At 41.8% G+C, this 20,872-nt stretch overlaps 1 protein-coding gene across 2 annotated transcripts in view; it reads left to right on the forward strand.

Annotated features, from left to right (window-relative positions):
* EXT2 (exostosin glycosyltransferase 2) overlaps positions 1 to 14,022 on the forward strand; it is a 151,101-nt gene extending 137,079 nt beyond the window's left edge. Inside the window, exons 11-15 of one of the 2 annotated variants that reach the window (XR_010023370.1) lie at positions 3,413 to 3,556; positions 5,057 to 5,185; positions 6,921 to 7,003; positions 12,378 to 12,488; positions 13,243 to 13,320. Coding sequence is in view for 1 of the 2 variants with exons in the window: in XM_063093088.1 (XP_062949158.1) it covers positions 3,413 to 3,556; positions 5,057 to 5,185; positions 6,921 to 7,003; positions 13,243 to 13,381 (495 nt within the window). In the remaining variant the exon portion in view is untranslated. Of the gene's footprint in view, positions 1 to 3,412; positions 3,557 to 5,056; positions 5,186 to 6,920; positions 7,004 to 12,377; positions 12,489 to 13,242 lie in introns of both variants that reach the window. The other variant, XM_063093088.1, reaches the window with a different exon arrangement.
* The last annotated feature ends 6,850 nt before the right edge of the window (positions 14,023 to 20,872 follow it).

Genomic DNA, 20,872 nt, shown 5'->3' on the forward strand with positions numbered 1-20,872 from the left:
GTGTCACCAAATTAAATCCCTCTGGAGAGAAGTCTGGTGATTTCAGCTAACAGTAAGAGGACTAAAATCTTCACAGCATTTGACCCCCAAATGAGCCACTGTTGTTATGGTGGGGGGAGGGGGTGGTAAAGAAGAATCCCTCGGGTGAGTGACTTAGTGACTTGAACTTCCTTGGCATGGAGCAGAGAGCTGTGTTGACTCAAAGTAAATGGGGGAAAAACAACTTCCGTCTCTAGCAGAAGTGCCATCTGAACGGGTGCTGTCTTCCCCACCCCCAGCCCCTCTTTCTCCACCTTGCCTAATCCTGGTGTTTACTTGTGTGTGCTTGAGGCCCTTCAGAAATCTCTTGAACTCCCTTGAGGTGAATCAGTGATTGTGGCATTGGTGTGACTTGAACAGGCAGGTGCTTGGTGCTGAGAAAAGGAAGCTGGCAGTGCATGTAGTGGAGCCTGCCCACGCCCACCAATCAAACAGAAGTTACAGCTCACATTCTGTGTTGCTGCCCTGGGCTCTATAAAACTGTAATAGTATCATACCATTTTAATCTGCTGAAATACAAACCCCAGAGTAGAGAGAACACAGCAGCAGCATTACATATCTGAGGAAATGCTTGACATGGATTCACTTGTCTGCAGCTATTATGACGATGCCTGTGGCTGGTTAACTCTGTTGCTTACAACATGGTGTTAATGAGGCCAAGGTTGTGGGTTTGAGAGCCCTGTTAGGTGAGCTGGTTTCACACAAGGGAAAGCACTTTTCATAACCCCAAACTATGCCCAAAACATAGGTCAGACATCCCATAAAAGAGTGGAGATGATCACAAGGAGGACTGGGCAAGACAGTGTAATGACTCAGCAAATATCCCTTTACCCGCTTCTGGAAAAGCAATTTAAAACATGTGCGTTCATGTGATGAATTATTACTGTGTTCTTCACACACAAAGGATATCATGTTGTTATGAATGGTAACTGTTGATCAATAGTGCTGCAGGCTTCCTTCTTGAATTAAGGAGTATGCTGGGTCTGGCTGTGGAGAAAAGAGAAGGATCTTTGGTCCCCTTTCATTCTCAGCTTTTTACCTGCTTCAGCAAGAGTGTGTGGGATGCTATCGTGTGTCAGGCACTGTTCTTTGTGCTTGGGGTACCACAGTGAATAAGACAGTCTCTGTCTTCTTCAAGTTTAAATTCTATAGGAGGAAATAGATAATAAATAAATAAACAATAAATAACCAAAACAATTGCAAAAAGTGAAAGTTAGGAAAAGCAAAGATGGGGTTGAGGGGATGTCATGAGGAGTGACTGGTCACCTTAGGAAGGTGTGAGAATTCTTCTCAAAGTAGTAGTTGACATTTAAGCAGAGACATGACTGGTGAGAAGGAACCAGACTTCTGAAGAGCTGGGAGAACATTCCAGCCAGAAGAAATAACAGGTGCAAAGGGCTTGAGGTCTAGCTGTGGTCAAAGAACAGAAAGACCACTGGAATGCAAAGAACTGGAAGAGAAGAGGTGAAGACTGGGCAGCCCTTTACAACACGCCGATGAGTTTGGATAGTATTCTTAGTGAGATAGGAAGCCATTTTGGTTTGTTTTGAGGATGGGACATTTATAAGATTTTGAGGGGGGTGTTATCGGTTGAATTTTCCCCCCCAGAAAAGATATGTTAAAGCCCTGACCCTCAAATGTGATTTTATTTAGAAATTTCAGAGGTAGTCAAGTTAGAATGAGGCCGTCAGAATGGGCCCTCATCGAATATGACTGGTGTCCTTATAAAAGGGAAATTTGGACAGAGACAAACTCATACCGAGGGAAGGTAGTCATGTGAAGATGGAGGATTGGAGTGATGCACCAACAAGTCAAAGAACGCCAGAGATGAACGGCCACCCAGCACAAGCTGGGAAGAGGCCAGGAAGGATCCTTCCCCTGCATGTTTCAGAGGGAGTGGGGCCCTACCAACACCTTGATTTCATGCTTCTAGCCTCCAGAACTTGAGACAAGTTTCTGTTGTTCTGAGCCCCCCAGTTTGTGGTTCTTTGTTATGGCCGCCCTAGGAAACTAAAAAGGAGCAGGGGTGCTGACACACTGGCTCTGCCCTGGGGAGTGGCAATGAAGTATTGTCCCTGGACTTGGCAACACTTGTGTGTTGGGAAGCTGCTGGCTGCTATGGCATATGACCACATGACTTTTTTGTGTATGTGTATACATACATATACATATATACGTATATATATATGTGGTCTGGAAGGGAAGAGTGGCAGCAAGGAGACAAGCTGGAGGCCATCACAGTCATCTTGGTGAGAGATGGTGGTAATCTGAGCTAGAGGGGGTGGCAATAGAGGTGGTAAGAGGCAGTCAGAAGTAGAGGCAGCGGGACTTGCCAATGGGTTGGATGTGAGGAAAGGAAGGAATAAAGGTGACTCCTAGCTTTTGGGCTGTATGATTTAATAAAATGGAGAAGATTGAGAGACTGACTTGTCTGGAGATATGGAATGAAGTGTTACATTTTGGACATGTTAGGTATGAGATACCTATTGTTTATCTAGGTGGAGATATTAAGTAAAGGCTTGGTTATCTCAGGAACATTGAGGGCTAAACATAAATTTAGAAGTCATCAGATTATAGATGGTATTTAAGGTGATTAAAACTAGGTAAGATTACTTAAAGAGAGTTTGAAGAGAATGGAGGCTAGGACTGAACCCTCAGGAACCCCATTATTTAGAAATCTGGTAAAGGTTGAGGAACCAGCAAAGGACACAGAAGAGGCTCCATGAATAGCCAGCAAGTTGTCAGTTCTCATTAATGGCATGGCCCTCCTCTCTTAAAGGGTAAACTAAATTATACAGAAATACATGGGAAAATGTGTTGGAAGTGCGTCATCTCAATATGCCAAATTCTGTTTAATCCAACAAAACTGTGTGTAAAAACCTTTCCAAGCATGGAAATCAAGTCTTTCTTTTCCAAATGGGTGTATACTCAGGAGAAATAGATGCTTTTTTCAGGAGAAATGGAGACTTTGTAAGATTTCAAAATCACAAGTTCAGTACAAATCAGAGCAGCTGAGTTGCAGGATTCCATTTATTCTTCCTTCATGCATTCATGAAGATTGGGACCTATTTTGTTAATCATACGTTAAGAGATTACCTACCTTGGCCCAACTCAGCAAGCTATTACTCCACATCACTTGAAATTTCCAAACATGCTCTAGAAGTTTTGGAGGAAATCAGAATCAACATCTGTTGTAGAATATTGGCAGGATAACTAGAGCCTGTTCAATTGCACATCTTCAGAAGCCCATTATGACCTTCTTAGTTTGTAAAGATTTGAACCTGGGGAGTCTGTTGATACCTGTCTGGATAACTCAGCACTGATTGGTTGTTGTCTGAATGGGAATTGATTGTTGATGTGCTTCTGTCCTTAGGTCTGGCGGGAATTTCCTGACCGGTTGGTAGGTTACCCGGGTCGTCTGCATCTCTGGGACCATGAGATGAGTAAGTGGAAGTATGAGTCTGAGTGGACTAATGAGGTGTCCATGGTGCTCACGGGTGCAGCTTTTTACCACAAGGTAAGCGGGGCGCAGGCCAGGGCAACAAAAGTGAGAGTATGATACGTATTTTATTTGGCCCAATTTAATTTTCCATACCTGCTGCTGGGTTTGGGGAACATTTTCTTCTCAGAGGACTTAAAAAGCCAGATTGTGTGATATTCCTTTAAAAATAAAGTTATTATTTTCTAATTATAAGTGTGCTCATACTAGCTCATAGTAGAAAATATGAAAACTTATAAGAATAAAATGAAAAAGAATAGTCACTTGTAATCCTGTCTCTTAGAAATAACCACTGTTATCATTTAAGTGCTTTTTCCAGCTTGCCTTTTATTTATTTACTTATTCAGACAGACACACACACACACAGTTATAAATATTCTCATTTGCCTGCTTTTTTCATGTATTATATTATGAGCATTTTCTCATGTCTTTAACATTTCTTCATAAACTGTTACTTCTTAGCATAATTGCTAATATGCCATTATATTAATGTTCCATAAATCATGTATAACTATTTCTCTGTCAATGAGGTTCATAACTGTACTCATGACCATTATGATAGATTCCTGGAGAGAATTATTATATCAAAAGGAATGAACATTTTGGTGTTTATATATAAGATAGTCTATTGGTTTCAGTATTTCTGGTGCCAATTTGCACTCCACCAACAAAATATCAAACTGTCTCACCATACTCTCCCTTTGATAAAATATGTAAAAAAAAAAAAAAAAATTATTTTGATAAGTAAAAATGAACATATTTTAACTCTAATTTGATTACTAGTAAGGTTGAAATTCCTTTTGTATATTTATTAGCCTTTTTTACTTTCTTCTGAGAGTAATCACTTCATGTTTTTGACTTTTTTTTTTATTAGGGAGAGATGAGAGAATGTGCATTTGATTTTAGAATATTCGGTTCAATGATAGAGTGCTCCCTAGGAGTGTATGGTTTAATTAAATTATAATAACTAGTCTGTTGTCAGCAGTAGCATAAGGAACCGAAATCAGAAGAAAGATCTGTTCAACTTAGCACAGTTAATTTAATGTAGCTATATTTATATAAATTGCTTGTGTTAGCTCAGCTTTGCTACCTTTATATTTTTCAGGGCTCTAGATCCAGAAACAGGTTTTTATTTTTAGCCAAAAAAAAAAAAAAAAAACCCAGAAAAAAACCTAAGGTTTGTAATTCTTGGGATTTATGGTAGTAGACTGTGTGCACTTCTTTTTTCTTTTTGGACTCGTTAAGTTTTACACTATTTCATATATAGGTAATGGTAGTTTCAGACAGAGCTGCCTCATTTTTGTTCTACTCTAAAAAGCAGAAAGCTTTACAAAAGAATGACCATATTAAAGATGCTTGGTCACTTGACCAAAAGCATTTTAATACTTGCACTTGTCCTTTCTATTGGTACAGTGCTGCGATTAATCTTAGGAGAGAAAGCTTTTCCCCATGCTATGACTAAATTGCCCTTTATCAGCCAAAAGAAACTGCAGTTTGAATGTTTCTTCTTTTTGACAGTATTTTAATTACCTGTACACCTACAAGATGCCTGGGGATATCAAGAACTGGGTGGATGCTCACATGAACTGTGAAGACATTGCCATGAATTTCCTGGTGGCTAACATCACAGGGAAAGCTGTCATCAAGGTAGGAGGCTCTGCCACTCACTTGTGTTGTGATCTTGGGCAAGTAAATCTGTATTCTCTGAGCCTAAGAATTTCTTGCTACTATAAATGAAGTGTTGGACTAGATGAACTTTGAGCTCCCTTTTAAAAGTTTAAGATTCAATGATTGATGCTATCACATTTGAAAATTGAAGCTAGGCTTTGATGATTTAAACATGTTTTCTTTTTTCATACAGTTTCTTTAGTTACAGTTTTTAACCTCCAGTATCAGAGATAAAGGCTGTGATGATCAATTGATAAATCATATTCTAAGAAAATATTTAATTTTATTTTCAAAGCTGATTTGGAATCTAGTTCTGTTAGTAAGGATGCAATTTTCATCTTTCTTAGGATAGCCGATTTTTTTCGTAGATGGTGAGAAGATAGTACGACTTGTATAATCATGTAATTGTAATTGTCCTAAACATTGTTTTTAAATATCGATTACCAGTTTTTAAAAATATCTTTCCTGTGACATGTTAAAAGCTGAGAATACATAAAGATCCTATGAGAGGTTTTGTATCTGTAAAAGATACCTATTTATTCTTGAAATTTAGACTTTGCTCAAATCATATCCCTAGATATGTAGAGATAGTGTACTTCTTTATATGGGTAGAATCATCTTGACTTTTTCCTTCTAGATTAGAATTCCATGTGTGAAAATGGGCAATGCCAGTTCCCTTAGGAATCCTTCCTTTCCAGGCAGATTATTAGAAGGGATTATACTGGAAGCATGATATGACATTCCTCACTGATTCCTCATGTTATTCATTGATGAGAGAAACCAGATTAAATGAAAGTGCCTATGGAAAGCGGAAAAATCACTATCTGTTCTCAGTAAACTTGCCCCAATCCCCACCCTATCCCCCAGCTCTCTAAATAATTCAGTGAATAGCTGACTGCAAGAAAAATTAAAGAATGTAAATTGTGAGAGGTGTTTTTAAAGGACCCCCCCATCCCCAAATTTGATTTTCAGCATGCTTCAGCATGTTTCTAGATGTGGCTACTTACTCTGGACAGTAATTCCTAGTGTCTCTGTGCTTCTTAGCCTTGCCTTTGGTATCTAGCTTTCTGTCTCTCCCATCCTTTCACTGTTTATTTTCCCTAGGTTAGGATAGCAGCCTCCCCTGAGTTTGCTAGAAAGATCACTAGAAGTTTAAGGTTGTGGAGGGGGAGGTTAGGAAAAGGATTCAGAGAGTGAAGGACCATTGGATTTTTTTCTTGACTCAAGGGAAATTGCAAAACAACCTGGCATCTTCAAGAGCATGGTGCTCTCCTAGCATCTGCCATCAGCTGGAAGAAGGAGAAAGAGTGCTTGTTGGAACTAAGGTTACGGTGAAAGTTATGGGAAGCCGTATTTCATCGCCCTTATGGCTGCAAGAACAAATGGTGTTTATACAAGGACCTTGGCAGTGAGAAAACAGTCATTAAACAGGAATTAAAGAGCTTGTCATCACCACTTCTTTCCAGTTACAGAAGGCAAAAGCCCTCCAAGCCTTTTTTATTGGGCCCTTGTGAGTTCTGCTGTTGGCTGAGCCAGACAGAATTGAATGGAGGAATGGTGAGGTGTGTGTGTGCATGTGTGTGTGCTCATGCGCACGTGTAGGGAGAGCAAACATCTCAGCTTACAGCACAGAAGCATGCAGAGTGGCGTCACAAGCATGATTTTATTGTCCTTGGCACTGACATCCAGGTATGTTTTTGTGCTCCTCTGGCAGGTTACTCCACGGAAGAAATTCAAGTGTCCTGAGTGCACAGCCATTGATGGGCTTTCACTAGACCAGACACACATGGTGGAGAGGTGAGTGAGCCTCCAACCAAAAGTCCGCCCTGGCTTCTGATCCCCATTTCCTGCCTTGGGCCTATTTATGGGAGTTTATTGGAGATGTAAGGACAGCAGCTGGTAGCCATAGTCACCTCCTTTTGTACTGTGGGAATTGGCTTAGTTCAAGCCCAGGTCACCCAAAGAATTAATGTAGAATGCTACTCACTCAATTTGTGATGGCTGGAAGGGTCTTAAAAATATAGCTGGCCTTAAGCTCCAGAAGCCAGATCCTCCACGTGGACTAAGCAGTTAACCATCTACACTCATCTGAGTGGAAGCTAGTTAATTCCAAGGAAATACTGGATTGTGTTTCAGGGTAATATCTCCATGTTATAGTAAAAGTTTGATTAGAAAGAATTAAACGAAACCCACCAGGGACAAATTACCTTTGCTGACACTACTAAAACAACTGCCAAGAACAGGATTGAAAGCAAAGCTCTTTACATCACTGGGGGAGAGGGGCAGGGCTACTCTGAAGTTCCCCCTTTATTTCGAGCCAGTTGAATACTCAACAGGCACACCTTTGTGTGGAAGGTAACTCTAGGCCTTGTAAGTGAGTATGAAAGGAGTGGGAGATGTGTGTCTTCCCTTCAGGCTGTTATAATCTGGTACTAGACCTAATGGTTCTCACTTATACCCCAGAAGTCCCTAAGCTTCAATGTTTCTAAATCAAATCTAATTCTTTCAAAAGGCAGCTTCTTACACGCAACAGCACACTCTGATATCCCAGTAGCATTATTGTCAAGGGACCAAAATGCACTCAGAGAATGTTACAGTAGTCTTTTAGAATGAGGTATCTAGTTGGAGTTTCCACAGATCCCATATGTATCTGCTTGCAGAATTCGGTTCTGAAACCTATCAGCCATATTGAAATCCTTCAAGCCTGGAGGATTTTTTGTACAGAAAGTTTTTTCCCTTGGTCTCAATTCTTCTATAAAGCTTTACTCCTTCTTACTCTTTAAATAATCTCTCTACCTCTTTTGTATATAAATATCTTACCCAAATGACATGACTTTTACCAACTGTTGATGTGAAATAATATATTACTGTGAATTTGAAAATATCTTTTACTGGTAATCATAAGTATTACATAGTTAAGGGCAGTAACATTAATCGTCATAGCTCATTTGGAAGACACCCCAACAGCAGTTCTATTGGAGTACATGAAATTGTTATTTAAACTAATCTATTCTCTGTGTTTGGGGAGAATTCCTAGCATTAAGCTAAGTGTTTATTGATTGGGCTGAGTTAAAATGGTGGGGATATCTGGTCCAGGAAAGGAAATGTAGGGAGAAAAGTTGACCTGACAATTAAGATTTTTTTCAGTGTTTAATAACTATTAATAATATTTTGTTAATCTTAATTATTATTTGTTAATAATTATTAATAATATAATAAAATTTATCAATCACTGAACAGAGTACCTAAGGGAGATATGGAGGCTTCCTCTTTGGAAGAGACTTTTGAAAATAAGACAGACAACTGCCTAAATGTTAGTAAGAGAGAGAACACTTGGCGGGAACCTTCAAAAATTACTAGGACCTCAACCAGTGAAACTGGGCCAGAAGAGAAGATACTAGGCAGGGGAACTGGATGGTCAAAGGTGCCTGATCAGCAAGTTAAAGGTTTATTTGGCAAGCAGTAAGAAGTTCAATTTGGCCACAGCATGGGATTCTAGCCTGTTAATGCCAGACTACAAAGGGCTTTCAATCCCCAGTTAAGGAGCTTGAATTTTTTCCTTCAGGCTCTGGTACGCCATAGAGGGTTTTTGAACTGGGACTAACTTGACCAAAGTATTGCTTTGAGATTAATTTGGAAGTCGTGCACAGGATGGGATGAAGGGTGAAGAGACTAGAGAAGGAAGGTCAGTCAGAAGCCTTGAAATAAGCTGAGTGTGGAAAGGAAGGAACAAATTAAATTGCAAGAAGTGTTTTTCCAAAGGAAGATGGCCAGAACTTGGTTTCTAACTAGATAGACATGGGGGGGTTCTGGGAAAGGAGTCAACAGAGATAATTTTGAGGCAAGAGGAATGGTAGTACCTTTAACAGGGTGAATAATATAGTTAGGAGGAGATGTTGACTAGTGGAGGGGTTGGGGTGGCTGGTTTTACCTTTAACAGTGTAATTAGTGAGGGCAGGAAGAGATTTTAATGATGGGTAACACTGGAGAAGGTAGGTAATTCGGGGGTCTTACCTGATATATGCATATGTATATATGAAGCAGTCTGTTGGAAATGTAAAACTAGAACTTTAGGAGGAAGTTTAAAATATAGGTGTTTGGAAGTCGTGCCCAGAGACGGCAGTTGACCAAAGAAAAGCCAAGGGCAGAATCAAGAAATTCTGACATTTAGGAGACAGAGTAACCGAAAACAGAGAAGCAATCACTGGAGAGGCCAGGAGAGAACCAGGATATACAGTGCTTAGAAGCAGGGACCACGCAGACCGGGGAAAGATCTTTGAATTAAATGGTTATTGGTAACCTGAAAAAAAATAATGTCATGCAAGGGTACTTCAGAAAGTTCATGGAAAAATAGAATTGAAAGATAACACAAATTTTTTCATGAACTTTTTGAAGTACCATTGTACAGTGATGAAGCCAAAGGGCTGTATAGAGTATGAGTCAGTGGTGAGGAAGGAGAGTTAGTGGATGTAAACTGCCCTTTTGAGAAATTTAATAGAAAGTAGAAGGAAATATGTCTTTAAGTAAATTAGCAACTGGGAGCAAAACTATTTGGATTAAAGATCGAGTCACTAAATTATTAAATGAGGGACACAAATTGGGAGGAGGAAGATGTGACTTAAGCCATCTTGGGTCGACCAAGAGAATTGTTTGTTTGTTTTATTTTTTAATAGTTTCCTTTGCAGACTGTACATTTTACGCAAAACAGTGAAAGCAGGTAACTGCTTGACCTTGTGTCGGATTTTGTGGTTCAATAAGCTTATTTATTCACATGTTGGGGGTCTGGGATCAGAAGTCACAGTTTTGTAGGAGAGGAGCTGTTATTACCCAGCATCCATTTCCAGCATCTGCTATTGGTTCTTTAAGAACCAGAAGAATTTGTAGCTGTTCATTTTGACCAGCATCTTTACCAAGGTCAGGGCAGACAGCATTGATTTAGGAAAAAGAACATAGCATTTTGATTCAGGCCAATCTTTGTTCAAATTATGAGTTTGCCACTTATTAGCTGTCTGACCTAAGCAAATTGACTTACCTTATCTGAACTTTAATCTTTTTTCATCTCCTAAAATGGGGATATTAACATCTATCAATTTACAATGTCCATTCATAGGTTCAACAAAATATTTGAGTGTTATGCACTGGGGATGAATGCAGTAGTAATACATGCAAGCCTGTGGCACAGTGCCTGGCAATGTTAGCTTCCTCCCCAATTTCCCCAGCATTGGTCCCAAAGGCTCCTGGTTACTGCGGCAATGGTTTGTGTTTGAAAGGAAAATAGAAAACCATTCATCCTTTCTTCCCCAGACACTTCTGTCACTTCAGAGATAGCCTCTGACAGTTTGAAGTGTGTTTATACTTGGTTGGAAAACCAGTGTAGGAGGACAGTTACTGCCAGCGTAGCTGGACCCTGATGGAACAATTCAGGTGGGCCTTCAGCAAGCAGCCAAGCACATCATCCACCTGAACCTGTTCCTCATCCCAGATCCTCTGTGTGAAAAGCAAGTAAGAAACACTGTCATTACCTGGCAGGAGAGTTAAGGACCTTTCCCATTCACAGTGGGCCAGCTGCTTCTCTGCTTTTCCTGTACAGGTCTGTGTGGAAGAGAAAGCAGCACACACTGGACCTGGGTTAGCCAGGGGTAGCTGTCAGCAAGTCAAGCTGCCCTGAGTCCCAGTGGCTTCTTGCCTGGGGTCCATGCCCTGTTGGCAAATCCAATTATAGGAGACATTGTCCTCAGTACTCTCCACGGAGTCGTGTAGCCACTATCCCCTGCCAAGAACCAGTATTCTTCTTTAATATGTACTTGCTGGTTAGTACCTGTGCTGGGCACGGCCGGGCTTCCCTGGCCAGGGTTCATGTGTGTACTAACTGGAAACTAGACAAATCTGTATGTGTTTACAGGCAGAACAACTGCCTAAAAGTAAAACCTTGGAGAGATTTGACTTTGCCACTGCTTTGGCCCCATAGTTTGAAGAGACGGAAGCTGTTGTCCAATGCTTGCTCCACGCCATTTTGTTAAAATGTCAGTCTTTTCCCATCTCCCCTTAATTTGGAACCTAGAACCACCACTTCCTGAGTCTCAAAAAACTGCCAGCAAGAGGGAATCAGTTACTAATGAGATCTGAAAGAGTGCAATGAAGAAACAGCAAAGTTTCTATTGCCAGTGCAAGCCTGGCTTTGAAGCCCAGTCCCACCACTTTCTGGCTTTGGGTCCTTGGGCAAGTTACTTAACCTCTCTGAACATTAATTTCTTAACCCATAACATGAGGCTACTATAAATCCAACCTTTGGGCAAGGGGATGGGGATGGGGAGGAATACTTTAAGGAATCAGTGAGGTATATGTGTAAATTATCTGGCACATAGTAGGTGCTCAGCAGTTGTTAATTTCCAGCATCTCCCATTGGACCCTAGAATTATGTTAATATGTAAATTTTATGTCTCATAATTAAGACTTTACCCTCAGGAGACAGAATGCCTGGGTTTTGCTCTGGGTCCTAGAGATTTGACCTTTGGACCTGCTGCTTAGTTGATCTGTGTCTCAGTCTTCCTGCTGTAAAATGGCAATGATAGTAAGACCTACCCCATAGTGTAGTGTGAGGGTTAAGTGACTTATTCATACACGTAAAGCACTTTTAACACAACCTGAAACATACAATAAATAGTAGTTGTTGATTTGTGGTATTGGTGGGCACAATGAGATTATTAGCTGAAAGTTCAAAATGAAATAGTAAATTTTTTAGAAACATAATGACCAAGAGAAAAGAGTTGATAGTGACAGTCTTCTTTATTAATTGATTTTTATTCAAGCCCAAGTGCTTGAATAAAAACTTTCTGATAAAATAATTTGAAACAAGTCTTTACAGTATCTCTGAGGACAGAGAGATGACTTCTGGTTTGTCTTGAAATTCACCTCCTACTCGGGAAATTGTGGAGTATACTAACATTTATAAAGCAAATGTATTTCACAGAGCCTAGTTTCCAAAGCTGTGTAGTTTCAGGTTTAATCTAACTTTTTAGAAATGGTTCTGCCTCTAATTAATTTGTTCCTACTGTAGCTCTCTCAGGTACCACAGGCCTGACTGAGCAGAGAGAGTACTGACCTCTATCTTGAGATCCCCTTGACTCCAAAAGCTCTCTTCCCAGCTTGGCTTGTTTCCCCTCTGGTCTAGTGCCACTGCGTCCTCCTCGCCAGTTGACATGCTCAGTTGGCCCGATTGACCAGCCCTGTTCCTGGCTCACCTCTAGGAGGCTGCGCACCAGGCTCTGGAGGTGGGGTGGAGGTGAGGGCTTTGGCCTCTCTGTCCTCCAGCAGCGCCCTGCTGCTCTGTCACTCAGCTGATTGTTGCTGCTTCTAGCATGGGAGCGACTAACATTATAAAAGTTGTGAAAACAGTCCCGTGTGAACCTCAGCTCTCACAGAACAGCTCGTGCATGCCGACTGTCATTCCCAGGGATTGTCACTTGCAGGCCCTCCATAAGTGTTGGTTGAATGAATGAAGTGCTTATTGCTTGAAATTTCGGTTCTCTGCCCCATCATCTTCCTTTGCCTTCCATTGCTTCATGGGAAGCTCTCCCCTCTGCCTTCTCAGTTTCAGTAATCTGGAGCTCAGATCCAAGTGGCTTTTTCCTTTTCATCCTTTGCCTGCTCTTTAGCTGGCAGAGATGGGGTTAAGAATTGTTGGCAGCTAATCCACCTTGGTTTGAGGCTTGCTTGTATTGAGCTGGAAGAATGACTGGAATTTGAGGGGGAAGGGAAAAGATATCCTGACCTCTGCAGGCCCCTGGCCTCCAAACAGCATCCCCTGTTCACTTTCTCCTGTTGAACTCATAGTCAAAGTGCCCCAGATCGCCTCTTTTCTCCACACCTTCAACCTTTTTCAGAACCTGGGAGTGGGCAGAGGATACTTGAGTTCCTTTTGTTGACACTGAACATATGTAGGTATGTCATCTCTCAGCCTCTTAAACGTTTTCTCTTTTCTCCCTGCCCCCCTCCCCCTCATCCTGCTCAACTCCCCTCCCTCCCAAATCCTGCAGGTCTGAGTGCATCAACAAGTTTGCTTCAGTCTTTGGGACAATGCCTCTCAAGGTGGTGGAACATCGAGCTGACCCTGTCCTGTATAAAGACGACTTTCCTGAGAAACTGAAGAGCTTCCCTAACATCGGCAGCTTATGAAACATGCCATTGGTGGAGGTCTGAATATGAGGCTTGGATAGAAGAAGAGAATGAGGCCTCCTTCCCCAGCACTCTTCTCTCAGGGTAGGGGGTTTAGGCTGGATCTTGGCATATACCCAACCAACCCACTTCCTCAAGAACAGGAACCTGGAAAGAATACCTAAACACGTTGAGCTGTACAGCCTCTGTTCTTGTGTTTCTTATGACCTCCGATGGGTTCTTTTGAAAATGCCAAATGGAAGCCTTTGTGGCATGTTCCAGATTTAAATCCATCTCAGGCTCCCTTCATTTTCAGTTCCAGTATAACAATCTGAAAGGAAACTTCACTGACTGTGAGACTGCTGGAGGAAGAGAAACCTGTCAGCCTCTTTTAGGTTCAGGGAGTCATGTAAAAGGTCCATGTACCTCACTTTTAGTTATTTCACATCAGTGAGTTCTTTGGAGGAACAGCCAAGCCCAGAATTTGGTGCAAAACCCAAACAGCTTAGTGGAATTTAATATAAACCTTGGGACCTGGGGTGCTGGGTTCATACAGAGGAAGAGCGGAGCACTGACTGCTGAGTCAGGATTCCGTCAGTTCATGAACTAGTCCTCTTTGGTTGGCTTTTTGATATGATTAAAATTATTTTTTATTCCTTTTCCTACTGTGTCTTCAACACTGATTCTTGATAGTTCAGGGAACCATCTGTTGTGTATTGAACTCCATCTTCTGACCTAATGACAGTCATCTGCCCATGTCTGCGAGAACACATAGCCCGGAGGAATATCTGGTCCCATGTGCATCAAGCGTAAGAAGGTCCCAGATCATAAACATTCTAAGAGCAGATAATTCTCAAAAACCTCCGAAAGAACCCATTTTCTTCCTGAATCAACGTTCTATAGGTATTCTCAGGGAAAAACAGAAGGCCTCTAATAGCCATATGCTGAGTTGCTATAGCTGGTACTACGTTGTAAAAGTTGAGGGAGTTGTGACCCCCACCCCAAGGGGATGCTGAAATTTCCCTCATTCTTTTGGTATAAACTTAACATTAGCCAGGGAGGTTCTGGCTAACGTTAAATGCTGCTATAACAACTGCTTTGCAACAGTTGCTGGTATATTTGAATCATTAAATTTCAGCATTTAGTAATAACTGCACGTGTGTGAATTATACCTCTTTAAGCCCAGTTGATGAACAAATCTACTCTGGCAAATGTTAAATGTTATGGATTCGAAACAGATTTATCTGGCTCTAATATTAAGATTAGCCACAGTTGGGGCTTTAGCCATAACATATGTCCCCAGAACACAAAATATAAAACAATTTGCTTAGAATATGGATATAATTACTGAAAACTAGTTGTATGCCAGTCAGAGTCACTCGTATACCACCCATTGTTCTGTTGAATGACATGAAGGTGAGCAGTTATTATGCTTTAGTTATAACAAGAGTCACTTCAATGTGTTCCCACATACTTTGAGAGGTCAAAGAAAAATTTCAGAAGTAGCAAAATTGAAAGTGGAGATCATAAGAGTTTCATCTTCTTTCATATTAAGGAGTGATAGAGTCGTGGACTGTTATTGCTGGAAGGACAAGAGATCAGCTTGTCCAGTTCATTCGTTTTGCAGATAGACACTGGAGCTGTGATATGTTCAGTGTATTACAGCTGCAAACACAGGTGCTTAATAAATACTTTTGATTTGGCTAATATGTTCTAGTTAGTAGGAGGTATGGGAAGGCATTTTGGTCTCATTTCAGAATACTGGGGATGGTATGATAGAAAGCAAGAGAAAGGGATTTCTGTTGTCACCCTTATACCAGAAGCTGACAAAAACAGTGAGTACCTCTAACCTTTCTAGGGGTTCTCTAGCTTGTTTTCCAAGCTGTGGGGCAGGTATGGGGGAGGGCCTCATGCTTGAATCTCTGCTAGAAGCCAAGAACTGAGCCAGCACTGTGCATGCGTTATGTTGCCCTCAGCCCAGCTTCAGGTCCTTCTGTCCTTCTGCTCAGCACTGAGCATACCACCTTAGTGGTTAGTCTCTAATCCAAGTCTCCTTCCCCAAAGGTAAATTGCTTTTCTTTTTTTAAACCTTGTTAGTCCTTTGATTTTGGAAGAAGAACTTTTTAATCTGAGATCATTAGGAGCCCCAGGAAGCTGTGTGACTTTATCACCTTCTTAATAGTCATTGGGCTTTAAGGACATTAAAATTCCACTTAAAGTACCTCACTCCTCCCAGAAATATTGGGGGTTAGATCTTACAATAGAGCACAAAACAGCTTATATTATAGGAGGAGTATTATAGCCTATGTGCTTGAGACACGCCTATGAACAGACAAGTGGAACAGGCACAGTAGAAATTCAGGACAGGAATATAGCAAGTCATCACGACTCTTGGATTCAGGGGAGCTAAGGACTTCACGTCCTCGTTAATGAACTTCTTAGCTGCTAACCAGCAAGCCCCACCCATACACTTGGGTCAGGATCATCTGCCCTTGGGATGCCACAGAGCCTGGTTCCAAAAGTGAAACAATAATGCTAATTAAGATGTCATGTGCTGGCCTACAGCAGACAGCAGCTGGTTTTAGATTAAGAAATCTTTTTAAAGAAATTGCATCTTACTGGCCTATGGAGAAGATAAACTGGCCCTGGCCCAAGTGTGTGCCCTGAGCCATTGCCTGTAGCCCCAGGGACCTCACTTGAAGGGGCCCACTTGGAATGCCGGGGTTGGAAATACTTTTTTTTTTACTAATAAACATTAGATAGTTGTTAATATTTTTATCTCATGTATTTTACCAAGCCTCATACATGCTTAAGCAAAAACCTCCATTTTGGGGAAAATTAAACAGGAAAATAGCAACTTTTGTTCTCAAAATCTCTGGTTCTTTCCTGCCAGTGATGTTCTGTTGTCTCCTCTCCTTAGTGTCATCAAGTTCAAAACTCTGACTTCTCTGGCTTCTCTGCTGAAGCCTCATATACTTCCAACTGTGCTTTGAACTTGTGGTTTTTAGGTGCCAGTTTCTCTGCTGCCTTGGGAAAAAAGTGGCCATCATACTGGTCTGTGCTGACCAGGACTGGGAGCACAGGCAAGCTCCCTCTTTGCTATTACTGGCTGAAGAAGTTTCTGATCGCCATGTGATTCCAGCTTCTTCCTCAGAAGAATCAAGCCAGCAAAGAGGCTGGAGTATCCCTATCACTGAAAGATAGCAGGTTTCTAACCACAGGTTATAAAGTTATGATTTTGGGTTAAAATCCAAGAACCTTTGATGGTTTTGAGCCAAGGTAGAATCAAGAAGTAGATGAAGCAGAGACCGGATTTGGGAAGTGGCTGGGTTCTAGTAAGGCTCTTCCTGGAGAAGATCCTGTGGGGATCCTGCTGAGAGGCCAAAAGCTTTTGGGTGCTGGAGGTTCCCTGTCAGCAACCTGTCCTGAGCCTGGTGGGTTTCTTTTGCTTTGGGGACAGTAGCTTCCTTTGGGGTAGGCTGCTTTTTCCATTTCTTGTGGCCCAGGTAGTCTTCTGTCACAGCAAAAGAAGCCACAGCAGGCTCTTCCCCAAGCAGCTCTGACACAAAGAGACAGAGAATGCTAAATTCGCCCCAAACCTCTTCCAGCTGCTTCCTGAGGAGCAGTTCTGGCAGGAGTGCTGACCATGTTGGCAGGAAACTCCCATCCAGGGAGACTTTGGAAGCAATTTCAGCTTTTCACAGCAGGGCCTGGAGGCATATGAAACCTGTGGGGCTTGTCCCTGCCCACCTCACCCCAGAGCTCTGTCCAAGCCCTGGGGCTCCTATCCAGGGCCAGTGGTTGGAACTCACCCATTTTCTGTTTTCTGAGTAAAACCAGGGGCAGCATTTGGCCCCATTGTATCACCACGCATGGTTTGAGCATCTGTGGACAGGCTTCTTTTAACTTCTGGCAGAGGAAAGTCAGGCAGGCAGGACCCACTCGAAATATTAAGGTTTTTGTCTCTTTAGGGTGGGATCTGTGAGTTCATCTGAAGACTGGGTAAGAGCATTCTAAGCTCAACCCACAATCTCTCTTCCACCTCAATTAAAAGAACTCTCTGGAATCCCCAACTTTAGGCCCTCTGGCTTCCAGGGTTCCTGGGAGTGTGTGTGGGTCTGTACAGGTAACGCTGTGCCATGGCTTTTTAATGTCAGGCTCACCATTGCTGGCAACAGAGGAAGATGACTAGGGAGAGTTTGGCCCCCTCCCCAGATTTCCAGGTGTCTGTGTCTGGCACTTTTTCCTCAAATTTCAACCTTTCAGAGTACAGCTTTTCTTTCTTTTACTCTCAACTGGTTGGACCCCTGAGTGCATCTCTTCCCACTCCACCTGAAGAGCACAGAGCTGTCATGCAGAAGACAAGGTGGATATGTCTGCTAGAGGCTTCCTCAGCAATGCACCATCTTGTCTACAACCTCTCAGGAACTGCACATGGGATGGGAGCTAGCAAAAGAGCAGGGATCAATATGTCTTAACCAAAGCCACCAGTCAGCCCTTGCCACCATGTAGAGCCTGCCCTTTAGAATATATCTATTTGAGCTCTTGTTTATAGATGCAAATTCATATCATTGGCTACTACACCCAAGGATAAATTCAAGGAACATTTGGTCTTCTGGTGTACACAACTGAAGAGCAACCAACTAGTTACTGATCCAAGTGAGGTAAGAGAACATTTATTCAGTCATTTAGTCATTCCAACTGTTCATTCATTCATCAAAGTTTACTCTTTGCCAGGTAATGTGCTAGACCCAGGAGATATGGAGCTGACTGAGACACCATCCAGTTAGTGGAGTTCTTGAGCTGTTAGGTGGTGTGAGTCCATCAGTGGCCCAGGACTCTACACATATGTGTTTTAGGTCCAACTGTAAATGAAGATTCCATTAATGCCATCTTCTCCAATATATGGGAGATTTAAGTTTTTAAAATTCCTTTTCTCATGGCACCTTCTCTTGAATTTTACCCTAGACATTCCTTGACCTTAGTTTCCTCAACCAGAAATTAGAGGTAGAAAGAGCACTGGGTTGGTGAGATGGAATGGTGTATCAGTTCTCTTCCTCTTCTCTTAACCAGGATTACCAGACTGTACCTGTTGGTGCTGGCAGCCAGCCCTCTCCTGGGCCCTATTTCTGCTTACCCTGTTGTTAGAGAGCCTGGGGGTCTGGATCCTATCTGGCCCCGTCAGGCTGGATTACCAAATGAACGGTTCTTTTGCCCCAGTCCCTTTCCTGTGCTATAAATAAGCCCCATGTTTATTTTCTTGTGTTATTGAAATGAGCACTTGTGATTTGGACCTCTTTTGACGAGCCCAGAGAGCGTCCATCCGGTGCCTGGTGAGGGCCCTGCATGGCTGGCTGCTGTCTGAAGCTATTTGGAGTCTTCTCCCTGTGTTTTGGATGAGGCTTAATTTCAATAGAAAAGGCTGTATGCAGCCCTGTATCTGCTGATTTTCAGGTTTCAGCTTTCTGCCAGCCTCACCGCTTACTTAGAAGTAAAGTTGTGTTTCTCATTAAGGGATAACAGCCACAATTGGAGCAATTAACGAAAATTGTGCATTGGTGGTGGTAGCTCCTATAGGATATCCAGCAGTCTTTCTCTATAGATCTGAGGGGCTCACCTTTATCTCCTTCCTTCTACCTACCCTGTACCAAATACCCTATCCTTATTTTCTGGATATAGTCCCAATAATTTTCCCCCTAACAGCCTTGTTCTTGTTACTAGTTTGGTTTGATATCTTGACAACTTGGCCAAATGAGGATTCCGTTAACTCCATCTTCTCGATGCATGGAGGTTTCAAGCATTTTTTTTTTTTTTCTTTCTCTTCTCATTGCACCACCAGGTGCCAGTTGTACTCTGGCCCTTCTTTGGAAGTTGTAAGGATGAATATCCATTAATAACAGATTGATACTCCATTTAGTCTCATGTCATCTGTACCATCTCAGTGGAGAGGGTGACCTGGGACGATGTTGGGATAGAAAGGAAACATCCGGCAGCCCAGTGCTGTGTATTATATGCTATAGGAAGTTTGGGAACTAGGAAATGTTCTAAGCGAAGACTTTGTAGGGAGTGATTTTTGGCTCTGTTAGGCTTTGACAACACACCAAAAGTATCCCATAACACTACGAGAAGGACATACCATTTTCTATCAGAACTTGGGCTAAACACCATTATTTACATTTCAGGGCAGATTAGTCTGGTGAGTCACTCAGGAGAGAAATCTTTGTGGACACAATCTGAACCTGAAGTCTATTAATGAAGAGAATTGCATCTAACAAGGTTTAGTTCACTTTCAGAGAACGGACCTGGGGAACGTAAATTTTCATTCATGTGTTTTTAGTCTATTGACTTCTAAAGATTCTTTTTCCTTAAAAAATAAAAAGCCTGATGTAATGGATTCATTCAATTAACAAATATATATTGAGCAGTTTTTACGTGCCAGATACTGTTCTTGGTGTGAAGATGCTGCATTGAACAAAACAACGTGCCTACTTTCATCAAGCTTGCATTTTACCAAGGAAGACAACCCAAACAAGTAAATGAATATAATTTCAAATTATACTTCAATAAATGCTATGAAGAAAATAAAGCAGAATATTATAGCCAGAAATGACTGGGGCATGAGGGAGGTATTTTAGATATGTTGGTCAGAGGTGACATTTAAACACAGATCTAAATGGTGAGAGGAGTGAACCATGAGGACCCCAGGCAGAGGGAAGAGCTAGCATAAAGGCCCTCAGGCAGGAACAAACTCATCTTGTTTTAAGAACAGTAAGAACTCCTGTGTGACTGCAGTGTGTTGAGTGGGGAGAGAATGATGGAAGGTAATGTCAGAAAGGCAGGCCAGAGTCAAATTGTGTTAGGACCATGTAAAAGAATTCTAGATGCTTATTGTGAATGTGTTGGGAAGACACTGGAAGGTTTTAAGCAGGGAAGTGACATATCTGAATGGTATTTCAAAAAAGATCATTTCAGCTATTATGTGGAGAATAGGCTTGTAGAGAGGAAGAGTGAATGAAAAGAAATCAGTTAGGACACTATTTTAGGGATCCCAAGTAAGAGACGGTGGTGGCTCAGACTACGATGGTAGCAGGGGAGGTGATGAGAAGTTACATTGGGAGTAGAGCCTATTGGATTTACTGATGAATTGAATATAGATGAAAACAATAGAGAATTCACAGCTAACTACGTTTTTTGTCCTAAATAACTGAGTTATATCACTAACTGAAATATGGCAGACTGAGCAGGGTGAGGGCAGGGAAATGTTGAGAGGGAAAAATCAAGAGCTCTACTTTAGGCATGTTACATTTAAGGTGTCTTTTGGACATCTAAGGGGTAATGTCACTTAAACAGTTGGATATCTAGAGCTCCAGGGAAAAAGTTAGAATTGGAAATATAGATGTGGTTTAAAACCACAGGACTAGATTACCCAGAGAATCAGAGTAGACAGAGGAAAGGACTGGGGTCTGAGTACTGGGCCCACTTTAACATTTGCAGGTAGAGAAGAAAAGGAAG

The sequence above is a fragment of the Cynocephalus volans genome, chromosome 4, assembly GCF_027409185.1.
Source record: "Cynocephalus volans isolate mCynVol1 chromosome 4, mCynVol1.pri, whole genome shotgun sequence".
NCBI classification, from domain to species: Eukaryota; Metazoa; Chordata; class Mammalia; order Dermoptera; family Cynocephalidae; genus Cynocephalus; species Cynocephalus volans.